The 21,912-nt window shown below is 43.7% G+C and overlaps 1 protein-coding gene across 7 annotated transcripts in view; it reads left to right on the top strand.

Annotated features, from left to right (window-relative positions):
* Nucleotides 1-21,912, top strand: part of ADGRG6 (adhesion G protein-coupled receptor G6) — a 130,937-nt gene that overhangs the window by 69,907 nt on the left and 39,118 nt on the right. For 4 of the 7 annotated variants that reach the window (XM_023586964.3, XM_023586963.3, XM_023586962.3 and 1 more), the window contains exons 5-13: nucleotides 1,637-1,705; nucleotides 3,849-3,932; nucleotides 9,376-9,461; nucleotides 10,189-10,241; nucleotides 11,157-11,219; nucleotides 15,647-15,789; nucleotides 19,125-19,236; nucleotides 20,259-20,314; nucleotides 20,866-21,079. In XM_023586964.3, the coding sequence (XP_023442732.2) occupies nucleotides 1,637-1,705; nucleotides 3,849-3,932; nucleotides 9,376-9,461; nucleotides 10,189-10,241; nucleotides 11,157-11,219; nucleotides 15,647-15,789; nucleotides 19,125-19,236; nucleotides 20,259-20,314; nucleotides 20,866-21,079 (880 nt within the window). The remainder of the gene's footprint in view (nucleotides 1-1,636; nucleotides 1,706-3,848; nucleotides 3,933-9,375; nucleotides 9,462-10,188; nucleotides 10,242-11,156; nucleotides 11,220-15,646; nucleotides 15,790-19,124; nucleotides 19,237-20,258; nucleotides 20,315-20,865; nucleotides 21,080-21,912) is intronic. The other 3 variants (XM_071218693.1, XM_004452023.5, XM_071218692.1) reach the window with 1 other exon arrangement.

The following is a 21,912-nucleotide window of genomic DNA, read 5'->3' on the forward strand; positions in this document are numbered from 1 at the left end:
CGGGCGGGCCTGGCATTGTGGACAGTGAGCTCCTGCTCCCCGGGCGGGCCTGGCAGTGTGCACCTGAGCTCCTGCTCCCCGGGCGGGCCTGGCAGTGTGCACCTGAGCCCCTGCTCCCCGGGCGGGCCTGGCAGTGTGGACCTGAGCTCCTGCTCCCCGGGCGGGCCTGGCAGTGTACACCTGAGCTCCTGCTCCCCGGGCGGGCCTGGCAGTGTGGGCCTGAGCTCCTGCTCCCCGGGCGGGCCTGGCAGTGTGGGCCTGAGCTCCTGCTCCCCGGGCGGGCCTGGCAGTGTACGCCTGAGCTCCTGCTCCCCGGGCGGGCCTGGCAGTGTACACCTGAGCTCCTGCTCGCCGGGCGGGCCTGGCAGTGTGCACCTGAGCTCCTGCTCGCCGGGCGGGCCTGGCAGTGTACACCTGAGCTCCTGCTCCCCGGGCGGGCCTGGCAGTGTACACCTGAGCTCCTGCTCGCCGGGCGGGCCTGGCAGTGTACACCTGAGCTCCTGCTCCCCGGGCGGGCCTGGCAGTGTACACCTGAGCTCCTGCTCCCCGGGCGGGCCTGGCAGTGTACACCTGAGCTCGTGCTCCCCGGGCAGGCCTGGCAGTGTGGACCTGAGCTCCTGCTCCCCGGTCGGGCCTGGCAGTGTACACCTGAGCTCCTGCTCCCCGGGCGGGCCTGACAGTGTACACCTGAGCTCGTGCTGCCGCTGGCGGGCCTGGCAGTGTGGACCTGAGCTCCTGCTCCCCGGGCGGGCCTGGCAGTGTACACCTGAGCTCCTGCTCCCCGGGCGGACCTGGCAGTGTGCACCTGAGCTCCTGCTCCCCGGGCGGGCCTGGCAGTGTGGGCCTGAGCTCCTGCTCCCCGGGCGGGCCTGGCAGTGTACACCTGAGCTCCTGCTCCCCGGGCGGGCCTGGCAGTGTACACCTGAGCTCGTGCTGCCGCTGGCGGGCCTGGCAGTGTGGACCTGAGCTCCTGCTCCCCGGGCGGGCCTGGCAGTGTGGACTTGAGCTCCTGCTCCCCGGGCGGGCCTGGCAGTGTACACCTGAGCTCGTGCTGCCGCTGGCAGGCCTGGCAGTGTGGGCCTGAGCGCTTGCTGCCAAAGCCTGGGGAGGGGCCTGGGGGCCTCTGACTTCCCGCCGTGGGCCATGAGCTCAGCTTTACCTGATCCCACGTCTTTCGTCAGCTCAGGCACCTGCCGGCTCGGCCAATTCCCACAACAAAGTCTGGAAAACGTTTTGGCATGAGAAGGGAGTCTCTTTCAGAGATACCCACTGTTACAGAAGTGCAAAAAAAGACACTTATTTGTCTTTATTCCTGCCTCTTCCTAGTGCAGTCTGTTCAGTGATAAGTGTAGCCTGGGGCTTTTTTCCGTCTCCAGAAGGCAGTAAACCTCACTTACTTTTTCACGTTGGATGGCCAGTGAGTGGGATTAAAGATGTTGTGGTCAATGTCAACACCTTGGGTTCACATTTGAGGAAATTGGGGCACCGAGGGCGGGGGAGACGTTCCCCATGTCGGGGTAACCCTGGGGACCCCTCTAGGGCTGCGTCCAGTGCCCAGCCTCAGGGTGCAATTTTCTTGGCTTAATCTGTTCTCTCCAAAAGCAAACCGTCTCCTCCTTCTCTCTCTCCCATAAAGGTTCCAACCTGGGCACCCTGCCGGAAGTGGACCTGGCCACCTGCGCAGACCTGGGCACCCTCTGCCAAGGTAGGGAGCGGCGACGTGTCCGCAGGCGTCCCCTCTTCCTGCTTTGTGATTTGGATCAGTTAGGGGGCATCCTTGTGATTTTTACCTTAATTTTCCCTTGGAAAGCCACAAGCAGCCAAAAGGAAGCCTCCCCGGCTGCGGCGGTCGGTAGCGTGGGGTTCAGCAGGGACGAGGAGGCAGAGGCACCCACCGGCTAGGCGGCCCGTGGCCAGGAGCTCTGAACTTCTGACAGGCGCAGGGTGGCGTGCTGGTTAACGCAGGGATGGTTTCGTGCTTTCTCCTCCATTCCTTCTCAAGCATATTGCCGCGGTCCAGTATAAATACTGTCCTAGGCGTTCATGCATCTGAAGTGTTGACTTCTCCATTACGCTTTAGACAAGGCTAGGTGGCCACTTACAATTTGCCATATGCCTTAAATCACAGGGTAAAAGAGCATATTGAACTATTAATAATGTAATTCATTACACCCATTATAATGAAGCATGTGGGTTATACTGTGGCCACCGTTCCAACGACATAATTATTTTGTTTCTTTAGGAAATAGCGTGTTCTATGCCATTAAAAGGTGTGACATGCCTTTTGCAAAAGCCGACTCTCTTGTTCAGAGATCTGAGCTCGAAGCGGGCAGGACACAGCAGTGAGGATAAACCAGGAAACCTCAGCTCTCTTCGGTAGCTTGAGTGTGGGAGGAGGGCAACTGGGGAGGGTGTGTAACTCATTATTATATTTGGTTTCCTTTCTGAAATATCATTTCTTTGATGTTATTATCAATCAGTTTCCTATGAAAATGTCATCATGTAATTTCTTTCCATCAGCTCAGTGTAGTTTTAAGATAACTATATGAAATAGAAGGGGAAAAAAAGGCAGAACACATTCTTGTGAGTTGAAGAGCCTAAGTGTTGTTTTGTTTTGTTTTCCCATTTAATCTAAGTTGTCTATAGTACTGACTCCTTGGGTCAAAGGATCAGATGCCCGGTTAGGTTCTGTTTTATTCCCTGTTCCTAAATGACTGAAAGCATTTCCTTTTCATTTATGTCTTTTGCATTAAGAGATACATTACTGAGTGATCATTGAAAGGAAAAATAAAGACTTTCCAAAAAGATTTCTCATTCTTAAGTATGATGTGTTACTTAGGAATGAAAAAATATTTTATGTAAGGATGCATATTTTGAACAAGCCATTGAATGTTTTATCAAGAGCCTTTGGAATGTCATTCTTTCATAATCACATGTTCTAAATGTAGGTAATCCTTTTTTAACATTAAGAGTGGTGCATTACGAATGACCACTGATGCATTACGAATGACGATTGTACATATAAACGTATGCCTAATGCAAATGTACGCCTAAGATAAACCTAGGGAAAGCTTTGTTTGTAATTTATTTCACTACTTAAAGCTTTGTGTGTAATGTATTTCACTACTTATAGAGCTCTCCCAGAATCCCTTAGAAAGATATTATCAAAGGGTTACGTAAGATTTTCATCTCTGAGATGAATTTTATGAATGACATAAGATGAATCATCTCTGAGCAATAATATCTAAAGTATAGCCATGGCATAACACTGAAATAGCTCTCCTGTAAGACCTGACCTTGCCGGGGAAAAAAAAAAAAAAAGCTTAAATTTTAAAAAGTTACCCGTGTTTTTAAATGGTTGTTTCAGTCCATTTCTTTTATTTTCTTTGCATTTATTTGCTCAAGATGAGAAATATTTTCTTCTGAGATTTAATTTTTTTAGTCTCCAGATATCAAGCAGACTGACTCAGTTTAGACACTGCCAAGTTGTTACATGCTTACAGATGGCCTTCTAGAAGCTTCTCTTTTTATAAATTCGGGAGACTGCCTTCTAGAAATGTCTAGTAATTTGCTGTGTGGTCGTTGTCTGTAGGTGACACACCTGACCTTTGGGTAAGCCCCAGGCCCTTTGGGCAATATGGCGGCAAAGGCCATGTGAGCGGATTCTTCATGCGCTGTAGAAACCGTCGCTTCATTCTGTGCATCATAACCTGGCAGTCTGCCATATGCAGTGTCAAACCGGTTTGCATCCCCCTCTTATAATTCCGTGCATTAATTGTAGATCATGCCTCTGTATTAACTGTCATGTGCTCCTTGCAAAATGACATCTCTCTCGTCTTTATTGCCAGCTACTGTAAACTCTGCTAGTGCTACAGCACCTACTCTCTCCACTAACATGCCACTTACTAGCAGAGTTGATAAACTAAACAATGGTAAGAAACCACCACCTTCTATATTTGTAATGTGTCTGATGTGATAAGAAATTGTATCCTAAGGGTGAGGATAGCTGATGTGCCAGCAGTTTGTCCATTAGCCAAGACATTTGGGGCCAATAGGGACATTTGTATTTTTGCAAGGCTAGGGAGATAAATGAACAGATATTACTTGACTCTCTTGTAGCCATTGGAATGGTTACCCTTTCATTATCATTCGTCTGTACTTTTAACTAAAGTTTCTTTCAAAGGAAGTTTTAAGAGAAAGACATTTAACCAAGTAGAATTAATTTGCATTATAATAGAGATCTGTGAAAAAACTATGGCAGTATTTCATGGTCTGTTGTCAGATGATTCTCTTCAGGAAACTAACTGTATAGTTTCAAAAAAGCTAAATAATTTTCAGTAGTTTTATTTTTCACTGACGTCAACTTTATGTTCAAGCATTTGTGACAATTAAATCAATTCCCATGGTAATACTTTGCCCTTTCTTTTTATCTGTTCAAACATAGTGATTAGAATGGGTTATATATCAACTAAGTCATAAATCAATTTTTCAGTGGCCTACACTCACATAATTCCCGACACTTCCTGTCCCCCATCCACATGTAACCATTTCTATTTCTATTATTTGTGATTTTCAGTTATAGCCATTATATAATGTAAGAGTCATTACTTAATCCACCACCTCCATGGGCTGCATACATAGCTTTTTGGAAAATCAGAGTTAGTGATGTCAGTTTCTTCTAATAAAGAGACATTCCAATCAGGGGAGCACAAAACTGCCTTGAATACAGCAGTATTCTCCAATACGAGGCCTTCGAAACAAAGGGATTTTCTCAGCCCCCATTCTTTAGCTCCTGGGATGCGCATTCCTGCCATCAGTTCTGGAGCCCCCAGACCCAGAGAAAAGAAACCCCCAGAGCTCCCGCTTTCTTCTGGCTTTGCAACTTCCTCTGCAAGGACAATTTAAATTGGAAGTAGGGAATATTTTGCATGCAGCGTAGATATAAATTTCATTAGGGTTATAAAGACATCGATTCAGGGAAGTGTTTGTGGTTACTCCGGCAGTCAGACCGAGGAGATTTATGACCAGCCAAGCTCCGGCAGCCCCAAGAAGGCAGCGGCGACTCAAGTTTCCAGTGCATATTTCACATGGACTCCAGCCAGTAGATGGGAATATTATAATTCCAAATAAGTATTTCGCTCTTTGTGTGAGCACACAAAGGTCCTCTGTGGCCTTCTCCCTCCAGGACCGGGCAGCGCTGCTGCCCGAGAACGCTCAGATGGTGCCGCAGAGCCCTTGACGTGCTGGAGCGGAGCTTAACTCACTCCGTCGTGTCCTGTCGCGGCTGGCATTCTTGAAGAGAGCCTTGTTCAGCCATCCCGCTCTGCGTCAGAGCCAGCATCGGAGTTTTGGCAAAGCGAGCTATGTTAGCATCAGGTCAAATGGCTTATCTCCATCACAGCAGAGAAATACAGCATCCAGTCCATACATTGCGTGATAGATATTTCATTCTAGCATTTACAAAGATCCAAAGGTCATCATGTGATAGATACAGGCTCCAAAGGATGGGCTCAGACTTTTGTACCACTTTACCTAAATATTTTTATTTAGGTGGGAAATTTTATATCACGATTGTAAAATGAAACTAGTGCTACTTACAAATCAGAAAGTAAAAGTGAAAAGAAATACAATGAAAACGATGTTACTGAATTTCCTCTTTTGCTAGCCAGAGCTTTTATATTGTTCATAAAGGGAGAGGAACAAAGCATTAGAGGCAGACTATTGCCTAATTAGGAGTTTTTTTCTTCAATATGATCAGATTTGAAATAATTTCAGAATGACTTTCTTATCTTGTGAATAAAGATCAAAGTCCTGTATGGGATCGTCAGATGCCATTTACATGTGTCAGCAGTGGTGTGTGACTGTGTTTCCTGGCATCCCACTTGCTCTTTGGGAAGCAGCGATGAAGGAAACCTCAGACTTCACAACTGCTACATTAGAGAATCCCATTTTGTTCACTGTAGGAAAGAGAGGCTCAACTGCCAAATCTCTTACCTATTTCATCTAATCCTTTTAACTCTGAACTATCAAAGACCTTGAGAATGAGATTCTTTCAAAAGCACATATATTTGTTCAATACATCCATTAAATTTTATTTTTCTATAAAAGGTAATTTAATTTATAATCATAATATAGAAAACCTTAAGAATGCTACATATGCATATAAAAATCTAAAGGAGCAAAGAACATTCCTGTTAAATACCTAACTCTATCAAATGACTTGATAAAATTTAGTTGAGAAATAAACTGTTGACAACTGAAGACTCGGGGTACAATTTTAGTACAGCTAACTACTTTGTATGAAGGTCATCATTCAAGCTTCGCTCAAAAAGCTTCACTTATATTGCCAATTTCTAGAAGCTGTTCTCTTCAACTTTTATTAAATGTTCCCATTTTTCTCTGTAAAGTCCTCTTGTTATTTTCAATAGGGCTTTCATCTGATATCTCAGATTATATACTAAGAAAATCTTTCAGGCTGCTTTCCACAAACATATAGTTTAGGATATATGGATATTCCCACAGATGATGAAACTCTGTGCCTTTTCCATTACATTCCCAAGTACAGCTCTTGGAGGAATTATGATCTCCATTCCAAATCATGTTCTAATCCCATCACCAGCTTAAAATCGTAATCTCAAATCTAAAGTAATATTTAGTTAATATTTAACATCTCCCTTTTTGAACATAGATTTCAAAACCTACCTTTCCGAATATAAAGGTCATACCCTTGAATATAAAAAAAGGAAAGATTGATTGGAGAGAGCTCCACAGAAAACTGTTTTGATCGCAAACTGATGATGGCAGGCATTGATTTCTATGTTGAGGTTCTACATGACTATAACTTATCCAATTGGAAAATGGATATATATTGAAATTGTTTTTTAAAAAAATGTCTATTATGGATTCTTCTTAGTAGAAGTGACCTCCCTAGGACAGTGCATACATCTTTTACAGCCTCTGGAAGCTGTAGACTTGTGAATAATGTTTATTTGAGACCCCACAGGAGCCACCACATCTATAGAAGAAGAAATACTCGGTTGCTCTGATGACTTGAAAAGCAGGGATAAGCGTCAGCTTTTCTTCATCGTGCATTTGCTCCAGTGATAATGCTTAATGTAGCCAGTTCTTTTTCTGCAGTCCCCAAACCTGCTCTCTGCCCCTCCTGTGGCCATTGTCTCTTGTTTGGATGATTTACTCTTGGACATTTTTCATGATTGGATGCATTATCTAAATTTTTAAATAAGTAGGAAAAAATAGACTGTTGAGTAATTGTTGGCTCCATCTCTAAAATGCCTCATTCGGGGCTTCTGAAAGAGAGACTACATGAGAATTACTCATAGCATGAGAGAATCTACAAGATGCTAAGTTATTTAAGATGAAAACATTTAATTTGCTGTAAGGAATATAACTCCAGGGGGAGGATGACATTGATAAATTGATTTAGCGATCTCTTTCATTGGGTGTCTTTCTCACTCATAAAAACAACAAATTGAAGGAAAAAGTGGGACAGGAAACATTTGAAGTTTAAAGGATAATATCTTCATAGTTTGGATGCATTTAAAGTTTCAGAAGTGTCAGTGATTAAAAGCATGATTTCACAGTATTTTCTCGAGAGGGAGAATAATCGCCTCATTACCCAAAGCATGCGTTAGGTCTCCATCTAGCGGTAGCTTTCCAAGGACTCAGCCAGCCTCAGTGGCCACCACAGGGTCCATAAATCCTGAAAGGGCATCTGGGACCTCTGCAAACGCAGTTTCCTCTCATTCAGAATATTCAAGATATGATATGATGAAATCTAAAGTATAAAGAGCTTTCCCCCTTAAGACATCATCGTTTGCTTTGAAGATGTTCCTCCAAATATTATTTTTGTTCAGGAGGATTTATTAAAAGTAATATAATATCAAGGACATTAAAATACCTGAGGAGTTGTAGAAATTGAAATGATTTAATCTGCATCAATTAAACTCACCTGTCGCTGGACTTGTACCAGAAATATATATAACACCAGGGAGCGGTGATTCCTGTAATTTAACATGAGTCTCAGACTCTTTATTGGCATGACTCTCCTTTACTAGTGGGACTGGAATTTGTGTTTGGGTTTTTTGGGGAGTTCCCAAAAGATAGACCTTCACATTTTGTGTTTGGGTTTTTTGGGGAGTTCCCAAAAGGTATACCTTCACATTTTTTTTCTGGCGCCTCTCCACAATTTTCATTTAATCTATTCTCTGCCCTTGTTTTAATGGTGTACTTCTACTTCTTCTGTGCAGATTTTACTTGAGACTAATTGCAGTACAATCATGAAGAAAGATGATTGACAATAATGGAGATTCAAAAACATGTCTTCTCTCTATATCTTATCATATTTTAAAATCGTATTTTTTCTTATTGCTACTTTTAGAAAAGTGCCCTATAACATATTCTGGAGAGATTTAGTAAATTCTGACTGGGGAGCTTAATTTTCATTAAAAGAATACTATCAGACTACTTTAAGGATTTCCATAAAAAGAAAAAAAAGCATTCTTAACACATACAGTTTTCTTCTTAAAGTGAAAGTCCAATTAAAGGCTATCTAGAAAGTCCTTTCCCCCTCCACTTTAGTACAAATGACCATATTTATGGAGTTTTGATGAAAAACTGGTGATAACCAATGTATTGTCTTAGTAGAAGTAAAAGCTTATTGGGAAGGGAAAGAAGAAACCATCTAAAGCATTTATTTGCCATCGTACAAATGTCAATCTTGTCCCAACATCAGGACACTGGCATGTCATAAATCAGATTACATTTGAAAATCTTTTTTATCATCCCGATAATGTATTTCCTTTGGAGAAAGAATAATCATTTCTTTTGTCTTCAGGATAAAACTCAGTTTTGGGGAAAGGAGAATTTCTAAAGGGAGAAGAAGAAGCTAGGGGGAGTAATTATGAATATGCCTGTTTTTTCTTTTATTTTTAAGTCAATGCCTGCCCATCATCTCATTCAAGTTTCTGCATCTCAAACTCTTTCATCATTCTTTATAAAGCACAAAAAAGGGTAATAGCTTGGTATAAGAAATCAGATTATATGTTAAAAATCATCAGTTTTATGGACAGTAGATATCAGAAAATCTATAGAATTTTAAAAGTCTGAAGAAAAGTGTGCAGGTGGTCATTTAAAAGTAATGGATTCTCTGTAAGAGTAAGCTAATGTATAACTAAATGTAAGAAGTTGCAAAGGTTAATGAGCATAAAAGAAAATGTCTCAGCAACTTTCTGCACCTATATATAGGGTGTTTCTTTTCAATTGTATGAAATAATGTGATTGTGAATTTAAATTGTACAATAATTATGTGACTTTGAAAATATAATTAGTGAGCTAAATCCCATTTCCAATGGACAGATGGAATTGTCTACAGGATTTCCATAGTGATTCAGAACATCCTTCATCACCCTGAGGCAGAAGTCCAGAGCAAGGCTGCAAAATGGGTAAGTGAGCTTCTAAAACGTCTTTCTTGTTTTCATCGTTTAACCTCTGGAAATCTGGAATAACAGAGCGGAAACACTTGAAAGACTCTGCTTTTTGGATAGTCAGATCCACTGATCTTGCTGAAAGGCAGAGACTTTTTATTAGAAATACATAAATGTGTGTGTAATAAGTAAGGTGCATTTGCATAAAGGATAAGAACCTGGTCTGCAGTTAGAAAAGTGCCACATAAACAGAAATGGGTTTGTACAGGTATTTTGATTTACTGTTATTTATAAACATTTTAAACACGGTTTTTAAAAAGACATTTCTTAATTTTATATTTAATATTGAAAATATTTGGTTTGTCAGTTTTGTGGATAATGTGAGGGCCCATTATACCGCGAGGCCAAGGAAGATTTGGGTTCCCAGCCACAGCCTTGGTTTCCAGCCTGGAATCGGCTGCCCTGCAGCTGAGCTCTGCCGTGTCGCAAAGTGCGGTTTCCCCACCTCTGAGATGGGGACTCAATCCCTGTCTCATCGGTTCTTGTGAGAGTTGAAGAAATAACAGCTATAAAGTTCCTGGCACGCAGGGACCCAGTCACGGCTATCTTTTCCTTTGACCTGCCTTGCGCTCCAGGATTTTCCCAGGGTCTTATTTCAATAGCAAGTTATCTTTTGGGAGGGAAGAAACTTGATTCAGATAAGAAGCCATTCTCCAAACTCACCCTTTTCCATTGTGTATTCCAGCTCAACTCAACCTTCCAGAATTGGAGCTACACTGTTTATGTGGTTAATATCAGGTAAATGGCAGAGCGGACCCACGGGTCCCTCCCTGACTGTTCCTGTACATACACACACCCCAATGTCATACATACACGGAGACCACCTTTCACCACCTTCTGAAAGGAGTCTATGTTATGTCATTTCTCAGAAGTGGCAGAAAACCTCAGGGCTACAGAATAGAATTCAATGATCCCAATCATTTTTTTGAAAATTTAGCATGTACTGCACAAAAGGTGTTGGTATTTTTATGTAACTTGTCTATGTGTTACCAAACCAATGTGTTATAATGTACTAAAAGTTAAAGGGATAATTAAATATAATCCAAGTCTGGTTACTTTCTCATCTGGATGACGGCCTGGTTGCCTGCGTGGGCACTCTGGCGTGGAGGCCACTCTCCTACGAGATAGGATCGTTGCAGTCTATTATAATCTAACTTTTCAAAATTATTGTTTTCTATTCCTCTATTTAAATCCTCCAGTGAATCCCCGGGAATATTGTCCACATATCCTCCCCTGTATCTTGTTTTGCAGTTCTAGACTTGGATTAAAGTTTTCTGAAGTGTATTTCATGAACCTTAAATGTGCATTCCATAAACCCTTCAAGAGGAACCGTGGAACTGAATGGTCAAATAAGTTCAGAAAGTATGTCAGTAAGCGAAATAAACAGGGTGTTTTCCTACTAGGACTTCTCAGATCCTTCTGCTGTGCATTGTGGATCTTCAGGGAACTGCAGGGGTATACAGTTGCCCTGCTTAGACCTTAGAGCCACTTTGACCATGGACCATAGCATCTGTCACACAAAAGAACTCAGAAAGCACGTTTGGAAATGCTGGTTTACAATGTCCATTCCACCTTTTCTTTTTCCTCCCCAAGTTTTGCTGATGGTGTGGTGGAGGGTGAAACTAATGAGCCCACATCCATTTGTATTTATAGCCTTCAAATGAGCACTGGAGAAGACAAGATCAAAGTCAAGAGAAGCACTGCAAACAGCCCAAGGTACTGCTGAGCGTGTCTGACGGAAAGCTGACTGTCCTTCCTCTCGCTCTGTGGTTTTGAAGACCTGTAGAAAAATGGAAACAGTGAGACAGGAGGGAAAACTTTAATGAAGTACCACATTTTAGTTATTTGTTTAGCACAAAGGAACCTTACTTTTTTCTTATAGTTGAAACCCTAATATAACAAACTGAGTAGAAATGTACATCTGATGATGAATAATTCGGAAGTGGAAACTTTTAAAGTGGATGAATTATTATTTTTAAGATTTCCAGTTGATTTCCTCATTTGAAATTTCAAAGAGAGTCTCAAAAAAAGAAAAGATAGTTGCAGCTTTCTTTTTTTGTTGTTGTTGAGGTACCGGGACCTCATATGCTGGAGGCCAGTGCTCAACCACTGAGTCACATCGGCTCCCCTGAGTTGGCTCCCTTGTCTGCTCATTGTTGTTTTTTTTTTTTGCTGATTGTTTGCTGGTTGTTTTGCTCATTTTGGTCATTGCTTGCTGTTTTTGCTTGTTGTCTGCTCATTGCTTGTTTTGCTTTCCTTTAGGAGGCTCTGGGAACCAAACCCAGGACCTCCTGTGTGGCAGGCGGGCACTCAGCTGCTTGAGCCATATCTGCTTCCGCAGCTTTCTTTTGAAGAACGGACTTACATGCATGTAATGACATGGGTAGTAGGTATTTTCACATCCAAAATAGTCAGCTAATTCTCTGAAGTTCCCATTTTAAAATTTATATCAGCACTGTGACTTAGGCAGGTAACTTAATGGATTAAGTCCACCATGTGTTACTAGTTGGTGTATAAGGGACAGCTGTTCGGAGTGTTAAAAAGTGGAAAATACTCTAACCTCCTATATGGAATAAATTTAGTTGTGCTGAGATGGCATATTGCATCTCCAGAAAAAAAAAATCAGCTGAAAAGCCAAAGTTCTCAAGAGTGTTGCTTAGGGTTAAGAGTCTGACTTAATGTTTTGTGTATGCAACCATGATGGAGAGTGTGCTTCTTTCCAGGTAATGCACTCTTGCTATTCGAAGATAAAAATGCAATTTTATGTGAGAGTCGACCAGAGTTTTCTTCTTTTTCCTTTTTTCCTATTCGTTATTAGGAAAACAGTGTTTTTAGAGTTACATTGAGACCTGTCATTGTCATTTATAGTCAACAAACTGGATTGAGCCATTCGATTGGGAAGTTGTTTTTATTTTCTGATGTTGTTCCTTTTCTTTTGTGATCTGAAGAACAAAGTAATGCATTTCAGTTCTGTGTTCTTGGGGGCGATATGATTTTTCTCCTCTGTCCAGCCACTGTCTTCTCCACCCTTAGAGCTGGATTGTATTTAGCCTTGAATAATGGGTACACCTGGGCAGCTGTCACACAGGGCCTAGCATTTGGGGTCACCCTAGGTTGGGTATCACCAAACAGCAGACCTCTGTAGAGATCAGCCTTCCCTTTTAGCTTATTTACCATGATTCTAAACTTGCCTGGTAACGCTAAAATCTGCCATCATTAATGTCAGCCCCTCAGAAGCTCTTGCTTGAAAGACATTTATATTCACAGAATCTTAGTTTCCTGATCTATCAAACCATGGGTGATTTTTCAGAAAACTGTCGGGAGAAGGAGCTAAGATGATGCCAGTGGGAAAATCCACCCCTTTAGTTCTTCTTTGCTGTGAACTCCCAGCGGTGTTTTAATATTTATTCTAGTTGCCTTTTTGCCCCCCTTTTCCCTCTTCTCTTCTGCTTTTATATTCATTGATGAGCCTTTAGAGTCTCTTACGGTTTTTCTCAAAACCACACTCAACTAGTTCTACACACTCCTCTTTCTTCCACGCTTCCCCTTTCAATTGGATGGTATCCCTTAACACAGACCGGGGATGTCAGATAAGGCTATCTTACGCCATCAGCAGACAAACAGGAAACCAAAGCCACAGGGACTGGTTTATTCAAACAAAGAAGGGTTGATGGTGACAACAGATAGACTTTGACTTTGTATAACCATAGAGCAGTTTCAGTTTTAGGAGGAGAGAGGAAAGAAATACAGATAAGGCTACTGAACATGCATGCTGATTCTTGAACACTGAGTTTGGGTATCCCAGACAATCCATGAGTGTTCTCAGTATATAAGAGAAGGCCCCTGCCGTCAGCTCCTGAGTAGGCAAAGCTGATCCTTAACAACAATTGGAGGCATACTTTTTGGTAGTCTGTTTGAAAATGTATTAAAATACTACATATCTGTGTCTCGTCCTGAAATAGGGCTCAGAGCTAGCAGTAGATCACTTCAAATAAAAGAGCTTTTCCGAGTGAATTGTGACAACTGGAGAGTACGTTGTCCTAGGGTAAACAGTTATTACAGGCATGGGGTTCTTAAATTTCACCGAGCCTTGGATAGCACACGTTTCACTTTTTTTTTTTTTTTTTTTAGCACCACAAATATATTAGTACTTTCACTATTTCTATTTTTGATACCCATAGACTTTTAAAAAAAAATTCTGGCTCTCCCCTGGAAACAGTTTTTCCTCCACTGAACAAAATAATGTCATTTACTTTTACTTCAGCGTTGAGTTAATGGTTTTGGTTTCTGCTATCAACTACAGCCATGATCACAGTTGAAAAGAAATTCATATTAGGCAAGGTGGTGGAACCCAAAGCAGTGATGGTGCATTAGGATCCATCTCTTTGCTTCCCGTAGACAGGTTTTGTTTCTATAAACCTTCAAGATCAGCCATTCCATAACATTCTTCTGTTAAATGCTGGCCAATAGTAGAGCATATATATATTTTTTACACTTTTTTATTAAAGTTAATAGATCACAAAGAACATTACATTAAAAAACATAAGCGGTTCCTGTATAACCCACTCCCCACCCCCCACTCCATCATTTTTGTAAATTGTATTTTTTTGAAGACATATACATCTCAAAAAATGTTACATTAAAAAATATAAGAGGTTCCCGTATACCCTCCATCCCCCCACCCTACTCCTCCCACACCAACAACCTCCCCCATCATCGTGGCACACTCATTGCACTCGGTGAACACATTTTGCAGCCCTGCTGCACCACATGGATAATAGTTTACAGAACATATTGTAATAGTTATTTCTTATCAAAGTACTTGTAAATATTTTCATGGAGATGGAAAATCTCTTGCCATTATTCTGGAGAAAATGTGCCATATTTGTAAATAACACTTAACAATTAATTTCAAAAGTAAAACGATCCGTCAAAAGTCTAATTTTTCATATACATATATATATATTTGGCCTTGAAGAAACAATGCAGAATTAGCCACAAGTATGGTCCTTTTATGAATGTATGCTATAAAATATTACTTAAAATATTTTTGTAGAAAAACGGGGTGATACGAACTTCACTCTTTTACCAACTTTAGCTCTGCCCCCTAGACTAACCTGTGCTTTGAGGAATTTCAGAATCACCAGGCCCAGAAAAATGTAGGTCAGAAACTTGACCAGCCACGTGAGATATTTTTCAGCACTGCAAATCTATCATATTGGGGCATGATGAAAGAAGTTATTTTAAAAGCCCTTTAATCTCCAGCACTGCTCTAGCTGCCTAATGCTTGTTATTCCCTGGCATGTCTGAGGTAAGCACTGCAGAGTATCCAGGATTTGGCCGCTTCTCTCCAGAACCTCGTATGACAAGACATAAACGTGCCCTTCCTTGTCTATTCTAAGTCTGCTGTTCCCGAGCCCCGTAGAGGCTCTTTGTTTCACGAGTGCTACGCTCCACGGCCCAGTGAATTCTTTGGTCTTTGTATCCCATGCCCTAGCACATAGGGGTTATTTAGAGGAGTTTGAATTGTGAGGAATTATTACTTAAATTCAGCATACTTAATTATTATAATTTGATGTGTGGAAACCCAGATTCTCGAAAGTCCAATAAAATGCTATTATTTTTGTGGATTTTTTCCACCCCAAAGGTTTGTGCTCCCTTTCTTATCTGGTAGAAACAGTCGTCCACATTGCACTATCAAGCCCATCTCATAAAAAGAAATGAAGTTGGGAAAGCTCTTCTATAGGATAATCTGGGGTAGCTGCTAAATCGTAACTGAACAATATGCCCTTTTCAGCGAGATAAGGCAGAAGTCCTGGTGATTGTCTTGGATCTTCTCAAGTGGCCAGACTTTGACAGGTTCCAGCGTAAACCACGTGTTGAAGGTTGCACACCCTACCTAGGAAAAGACAAACCAAACCGGTGCGAACAGGGTAGGATTATACACGTGCATTCATACAAAATCTATTTGATTTGAAATAGCTTTAGCATTATAATTTATGTGGCAGCAGAGAAGGTCTGTGGGCGCCTGGCACGTGTCTTCCTCTCAGCTCCTTCTAGTATCACGTTCACGGCCACATCCAAGAAAAACCACCCACCTGGTCAGCAGCTCCAACAGCTGTCTGTCTGCAATGTCTCTCCAGGTGGCTGGTTTCGGCCCTTCTGGTTTATAATGCCACCAACAATGTCAACTTAGAAGAAAGACTCGTCCAGCAGAAGCTCCTAAAAAATACCAAGTCCCTGGAGAGGGACATGAGGCTGGTCAGAGTGGACGTGATGCAGCTGGGTAAGTGACTTTTTAAGGTGTGTACAGTGTGGTGATGTTTTCAGGTTCATTCGAAACGACAACAGTGACGATTCCCCTTCTGTGAGCTTTGTCAATGGGCTGTGTCTTGCTTTTGTGCCCCTCTCTGTGCTCAAGAAAAGCATAAACTCTCAGACCACTGAACCTGTGTTCTATTGAATACATTTTCCATTCATACCCCATTTGCTTATTTTAAAATGCTTTATTTTCTGATGATGAAATTCATCAAATTGATGACAGTGTTAGCAGATTGGTGACATGGTGAGCATAAAATGTATGCTCGATTCCCATGAACCCAAAGGCGTGAAGGAGGCAGTTGAGCATTTGCATGCTCTTTTAGGGGCGCACGTATGACAAAAAACACTGAGAATATGAGCAAAGTGTCAAGATACCCTTGATCATCCTCGGCTTCAACTTTGGGGGTAACTGTGTGTGCATGGGTGTTACAGTGAGCTCAGGCCTATAGAAGGCCGCTTCCCGCTAGCAACACCCCTTCTCCTAGGTTAATGATATCACGTGGTTGCAGGAGCAGCTGGAAATCGGGGAGTGCTCCTGGGCCCAGATCCCTGCTCCCCCCAGACACTGCTGCACCCCGAGCTCTAGCCAGGCTCCTCGTGCCACTCGCACGGCCCCATGCACCCTGCTTTCTGTGCCTCTCTGTGCCCTTCCCCAGGATACTTTCCTTCACTCTTGCCATCCACCTGTCCACCACCTGCCTGACCTCCCAAGTCTTCTCTTCTAACGAAGCCTTCCTGACACATCTGGTAGAATTAACCCTTAATGCCGTCAAGCCTCCGCTTTGCACGGTCCAGAGGCTTCGAACGCCGCATCCGTCGGAGCCCATAGCATCTGACTGTACTTACGTGTGTAGTCTTAGATTTGTTTTCTTTGAACAGTTACCTCCTTTGGGTTGGGACCACATTGCGGCCATTCGAAGTTATTTTGTGAATCCCAAAAAAGAGAAAGATTGTGTGTGTGGGCTGGTCTACTCCTGTGGGCGGGAGACCTTTTCAACTGGACTACGTCGGTGAGGAGACACTGGTTGAGTCTCTGTCTCTTGCTGGGTCTGATAAAAAAAGCAGAAACACACCAGAGAAGAAAGCTCTGCCCTCCTCCCCCCACCCCAGCTTTTATAACAGGGACTTATCAGGGTGAAAGCGTCCAGTTCTGAGGCAGTGACAATGTGCGAGGCAAGGCCTCATCCAAGATGCTGTCTACCCGAGGGGCACCTGAGGGTGAGCAGGCTTGTGGTGGGGTAATGGTGCCCGCTGCCTCTCCTCTCTCTTCTGGCCTTCCTCTTTCAGCTTCCAGCTGCTCCCCAGGCCTAGCTCTCGGGGGCCTTGTTGCTTGAGCTTCAGCTGCTCCATGATTCCAGCCTCGGCCTCTCTCCCAGCCTCTCGGGGTTTCTCTTTCTGCGGCTGCAGGCGATCGTGGAGTCCTCTCTCACAGGGCAGGGTAAAATGGTGGCTCCACCATTTTGGATCATGCCATGTGACAGAAAGGAGAGGCTCCAGCAGCCGAGGCCCGGGGAGAGAGAAGCCATTTGCCTGGTAACTTACACCTTTAATTGGGAAGAAAGAGGAGCAGCCAAACCTGAGAGAAGAGGTAAGAGGCAGGCCCTGTGCCTGGCTGCCCTCAGCTGAGCTCCAGGAGGCGGTACGTTCCAGCAGAGATGGCCGCCGTCTTGCCTCAGCACGTGGCAGCTGACTTGGGTGAGAAAGCACCTCTGATGTGCCCTGAGTTGGACTTTTCACAACCTTGGAACTGTGAGCTTTTACCCCAAGTAAATCCCCTTTATAAAAACCAGTCCATTTCTGGTACTTTGCACTGGCAGCCCTTTGACAAACTAAAACACATATCTTATTTGTCTCGAATCCCCTCCGTCCTCAGCCACCGAGCACCAAGCACATTTTCCAACCTGGGATTGAGTAAGTGAGGGAATGAGCCTTGATGGGGCCATTTTAGAAAAGCAGATGATCAAAAATGTGGGCCACATAAAGTAAAGTTATTGCCTCACGCTCTTAGAGGATTAGAATTATATTGTGATCAGGTCCATTAGCAGAGATTGAGAGAAAAGAGGCAATTCACACTACACAGCCAGGAGTGAAGGCAGAGCAGGTATCCCTCGGCCTGGGTGGGGGGGGGGGGGGATTGGAGGCAGAATCGCAGTGGAGGGAGAAGCACGCACCTCTGCTGCTCTGAGCACCTGCCCGTCTCTAAAGGGCAGGTCCACCATCACAGAGCCCTCATGGTGGGAAGCCGAAGGTACCTGGTGACAGTCATCACTGATCATCGTCAGAGACAGCTTCTGAGCCTCCACGTGGCAGCAGGCAGCTCTTGGGGATGACGAGGGCACACCTGGCCACCTGCCACCTGGAGGCACCTCCACAGAGAAGCACCTTGTTTAACTGTGAGGGCAGAACCTGCCTGCTCCCTCCAAACCCCAGAACGACCCTCTCCGTGAACCTCGACTTGACTTTACACCCTGCAGTTTAAATTCTCCATTTGTCTGTCTTGTCTGCAGAAAGTTTCTATGGATGGAAACAAAAAGGGCCCTAAGCCCAGCGGCTGTGAGGCTCAGGGTATGGGTGGGAGAGCTATTGACAGCGTCAGTTGGTAAACACAGAACAGGTTCTCAGTGCCCTGGTGTAACCGGCTCTTTTCCAATTCTGAAACCTAAGCTTTTGTTGATATAATGCTGTTATTTTGTTATTTTTAAAAATGTAAAAGCCTGATCCCTTTATGTCCTGACACACACCCCAAGGAGGGATGATCTGAGGATGGGGGCTGTTAAGACACTTGGAACTCCCTCATGGATGGATGTCTCTTCCCCAGCAAACACCCAGGAGAGGCTACTTTGGAGGAGTGGGAAATTTTCCAGGAAGTCTGCTCACCTCTCAGTGACAACACAGCCGAGGCACTGTTGTGGAAGCTCTCCTCTTTTAAAAAGGAGCAAATTACAGCTAGAATTTCTCAGGATTGATTTCATTTTATGAGATGTTTAGTTTTTGAGGAAGAGTCTATGAATGCTGGCAGCCAGTGATTTACATGGGAATGATAATGCCTGTTTCATGTTTGTACTTGGTAAATGTGTTTGTCTAGTAAGATGTAATACTTTTTGTATATGAAATGTATTAAATATATATTTTCCTTAATTTCTAAATTTTTAGGATGTATGATCACTAAATAGAAAAAAAGCCCTCCTTTTTAGTAGCCTATGAAGTAACTGCTCACGGCTGTGTTGGCGTTAGCGCTCTTACCACCACTGGCTGCTGAGGCTGGAATGACGTGCGCTCTCGGTTCTTCTTTGCTCGTAGATTCCTGTCCTGCCGAGGAGAACCCCACAGGCTTCTTTTGGCCCAGCCACGTGTCTTCTCCCTCCACTTTACCGTCTCCAGGGAAGGACAGCACCCCTGCCTTACAGATCTGGTAGTACTGTCGTGTGCTCTTGGCCACCACGCTCCCCACTCTCATTCCCTGCTTTCCCACGCTCACCTGGGCTGTTGTGTTGACTGGACAGGAGCGCAGGGCTCTCTGGGTGTGCCTGTTCTGCAAACCCTCTGGGGGACCAGGGGGAGACGGGCAGGTCACCGGGGAACGGGGCAGGTGGCCTCCACCCAGCAACGTGCTCCTTTTGCTCTCCAAAGAAAGACGGAGGGATTTGGAAGCCAGAGGCAGCCCCAGGGCTCCAGAGCCAGGCAGGTGGTGCCCAGGTGAACCTCGCACTGCCTGGACGCTGTCTCTGAAATTTCAAGGCCCTTTGGCTATTTGGCAGGGGTGTTGCTGGGGTGGGAGTGGGCAAGGAGTGAATAAGGACAGGGTCCAGGCTGGGGGGCCATCTGCTTCCCTGCACGTGGAGCAGAAACCTCACGGCCAGGTGGGTGGCTGGGGAGTCACTAGCGGCCAGCGGGACACAGCTCTCCACCCCCCACCCCACCCCAGTCAGAGTTTTCTCGGCATGCAGAAGCTGCCCCGGTGCAAGTTCTTTGCACCTCTTGGTGGGTTTGACACGAGGACGGAGGGAGGAAGGGGCTTTAGACCTTACAGACGAGCTGGACATGTGGCTGTCTTCCTGCTAAGAGACCTTAGGAAGTGCCTTACTTTACCTGTTTCTTCATCTATAAAATGTACAGTGGAATCTGCTTTACAGACTTCTCTAAGGATTAAAACCAGACTATACCTGGAAAGTTCTAGAAACAGTACTGAGCTAGTGTACTTGATGAGCCTAGGTCAGGTTCTGGGCTATTGCAAATACTTCATTGCCACAATGTAGGCCACTGCTTTTTTTCCCAATAGAAATGTTTAATATGACTTTTATTTTAACAAATTGCAATTTCATTTTCCAATGAAACTTTCCCAAATATCAAGGCAAAACTTAACCAGTAGCTCTTTTTTCTGGTGGTGAGGTCATTTTCGTCAACTCCTTGACACATCCTTTTTGTTTTTTGCAGCCATGGCAGCCCCACCAGTGCCTTCTGGGGCTCTCCGGACACCTCCAATTGTTCAAGTGAGTGGGCCTGTGTCCTTCCCTTCACAGAGACCGTGTGAAACGACCCCCTGCTTCAGGGTGCCCGCTCTGCGACGGTGCCCTGCTGGGCAACGTGATTTTCGTGCGAAAGCTTAGCAAATGATGGTTTCACTTCAGTGGAAAGCACTTGGTTCTTCATCTTGCATTTCTGTTTTATTCATTCCAAAGGGAGACTGCAGATAGTAAGAATATTCTAGAGAAGACTTAAAAATGATATGTAAATATCTGTGCCAATGTTTCATAGTTTTGTGTTAATTTTAAATGGCCAGGGCACCGTTCAGTTGTTCTGGGGCATTTCTCTTAGAACGATGCAAGTTATTCATTTAAGTTGCTTAAAAGCACAATTGGTATCTTACAAAAGAGACACTTGAAAGAAATGCTGTTGCCATGTGAAGATGGGATAAAGGGCACCTGCAGGAAAACTGTTTTCCAGCTTCAATTATGAAATGACATGTCATGCCCATGTTATATCTGGAAATGCTCAAAATACACAGGCACAACTTTGTGTGTTGTTTCTTCTTCCTTCTTAGGTCCAGTAAATGAAACTGTTATCAGTGGCATTTTAAATTCTACCAGTGAAGGGCAGACCTTAACCTCAGCCAATATCAGCAACATTGTTAATTATGTCAAAGAAATTGTGAATAAGGAGGAGAACATTGGTTTAACACTCGGCTCAACTTTAATGACTATATTTTCTAATATCCTGACCAATTCGGACAGTGATTTGCTTGCATCTTCCTCTGAGTAAGTTGTTTTTCCTTCTTCATTATCTGGAGAGTAAAATTCATTGGAGAAATATGTTGCTCTGTAATTTTTCACCTATTTGAATGCTTTGTGCCAGGTTTTATGATTAAACCTCTAGAAGTAGACCTGCTAATACTTCCCAAGGTCGTTGGCAAAGGGAACATCACCACCGTCTTGATTTTTTTTTTTTTTTTTGAGAAATGTAATTTACAAAATGATTAGGGTTGTCATCTGGCAAGGGACAAATAGTTTCAGAAAAGCACAGTTTTTAAATTTTTTAACCCGAAAAATTTTAGAAGTTGGGTTAACCAGGGTTCATTCACAGAGGGTAATTCCAGAGCTTTCTTGGTGCTGGCCAAGGAGCTGGTTGACAAGCACTCAGCTCCTGAGTGGTCAGCGCAGCTGGGTCTCCAAGTTCACCCTCCTGCTGAGCCTCAGCTGCCCAGGGACGTGCTGGATGCACTGTGCAGGGCCCCTGCGGCGTGTACACGTCAGCGCGCACCATCGTTTCATTCAGCATATTTGTGCCAAGTGTTTGCTTTCTCCTGTTCATTTCCTTTCTTTCAACCAAATTTCTGTGATATAAATTTTATATTGGTGAAAAGGTGTTCTTTCACCAAACACCTTATCACATCCTTTCCTCTGATTCTCCCGACTTAAGCGTCAGGAAGGGCATTTTTCATATGAGGCGAGAGAGGCTGAGAGGGGTGAAAAGCAGGCTCTTTGCTCCGGGTGATTTAATTGGTTGATGTTTCCCAAAAGCTGAGCTCTCCTGAGGATGATTCTGTGGTTTGACTGATATTATTGTGGCTTGGAGTAGTTTTATGGGCGTT

Source organism: Dasypus novemcinctus, chromosome 11 (assembly GCF_030445035.2).
Source record: "Dasypus novemcinctus isolate mDasNov1 chromosome 11, mDasNov1.1.hap2, whole genome shotgun sequence".
In the NCBI taxonomy this organism is placed as follows: Eukaryota; Metazoa; Chordata; class Mammalia; order Cingulata; family Dasypodidae; genus Dasypus; species Dasypus novemcinctus.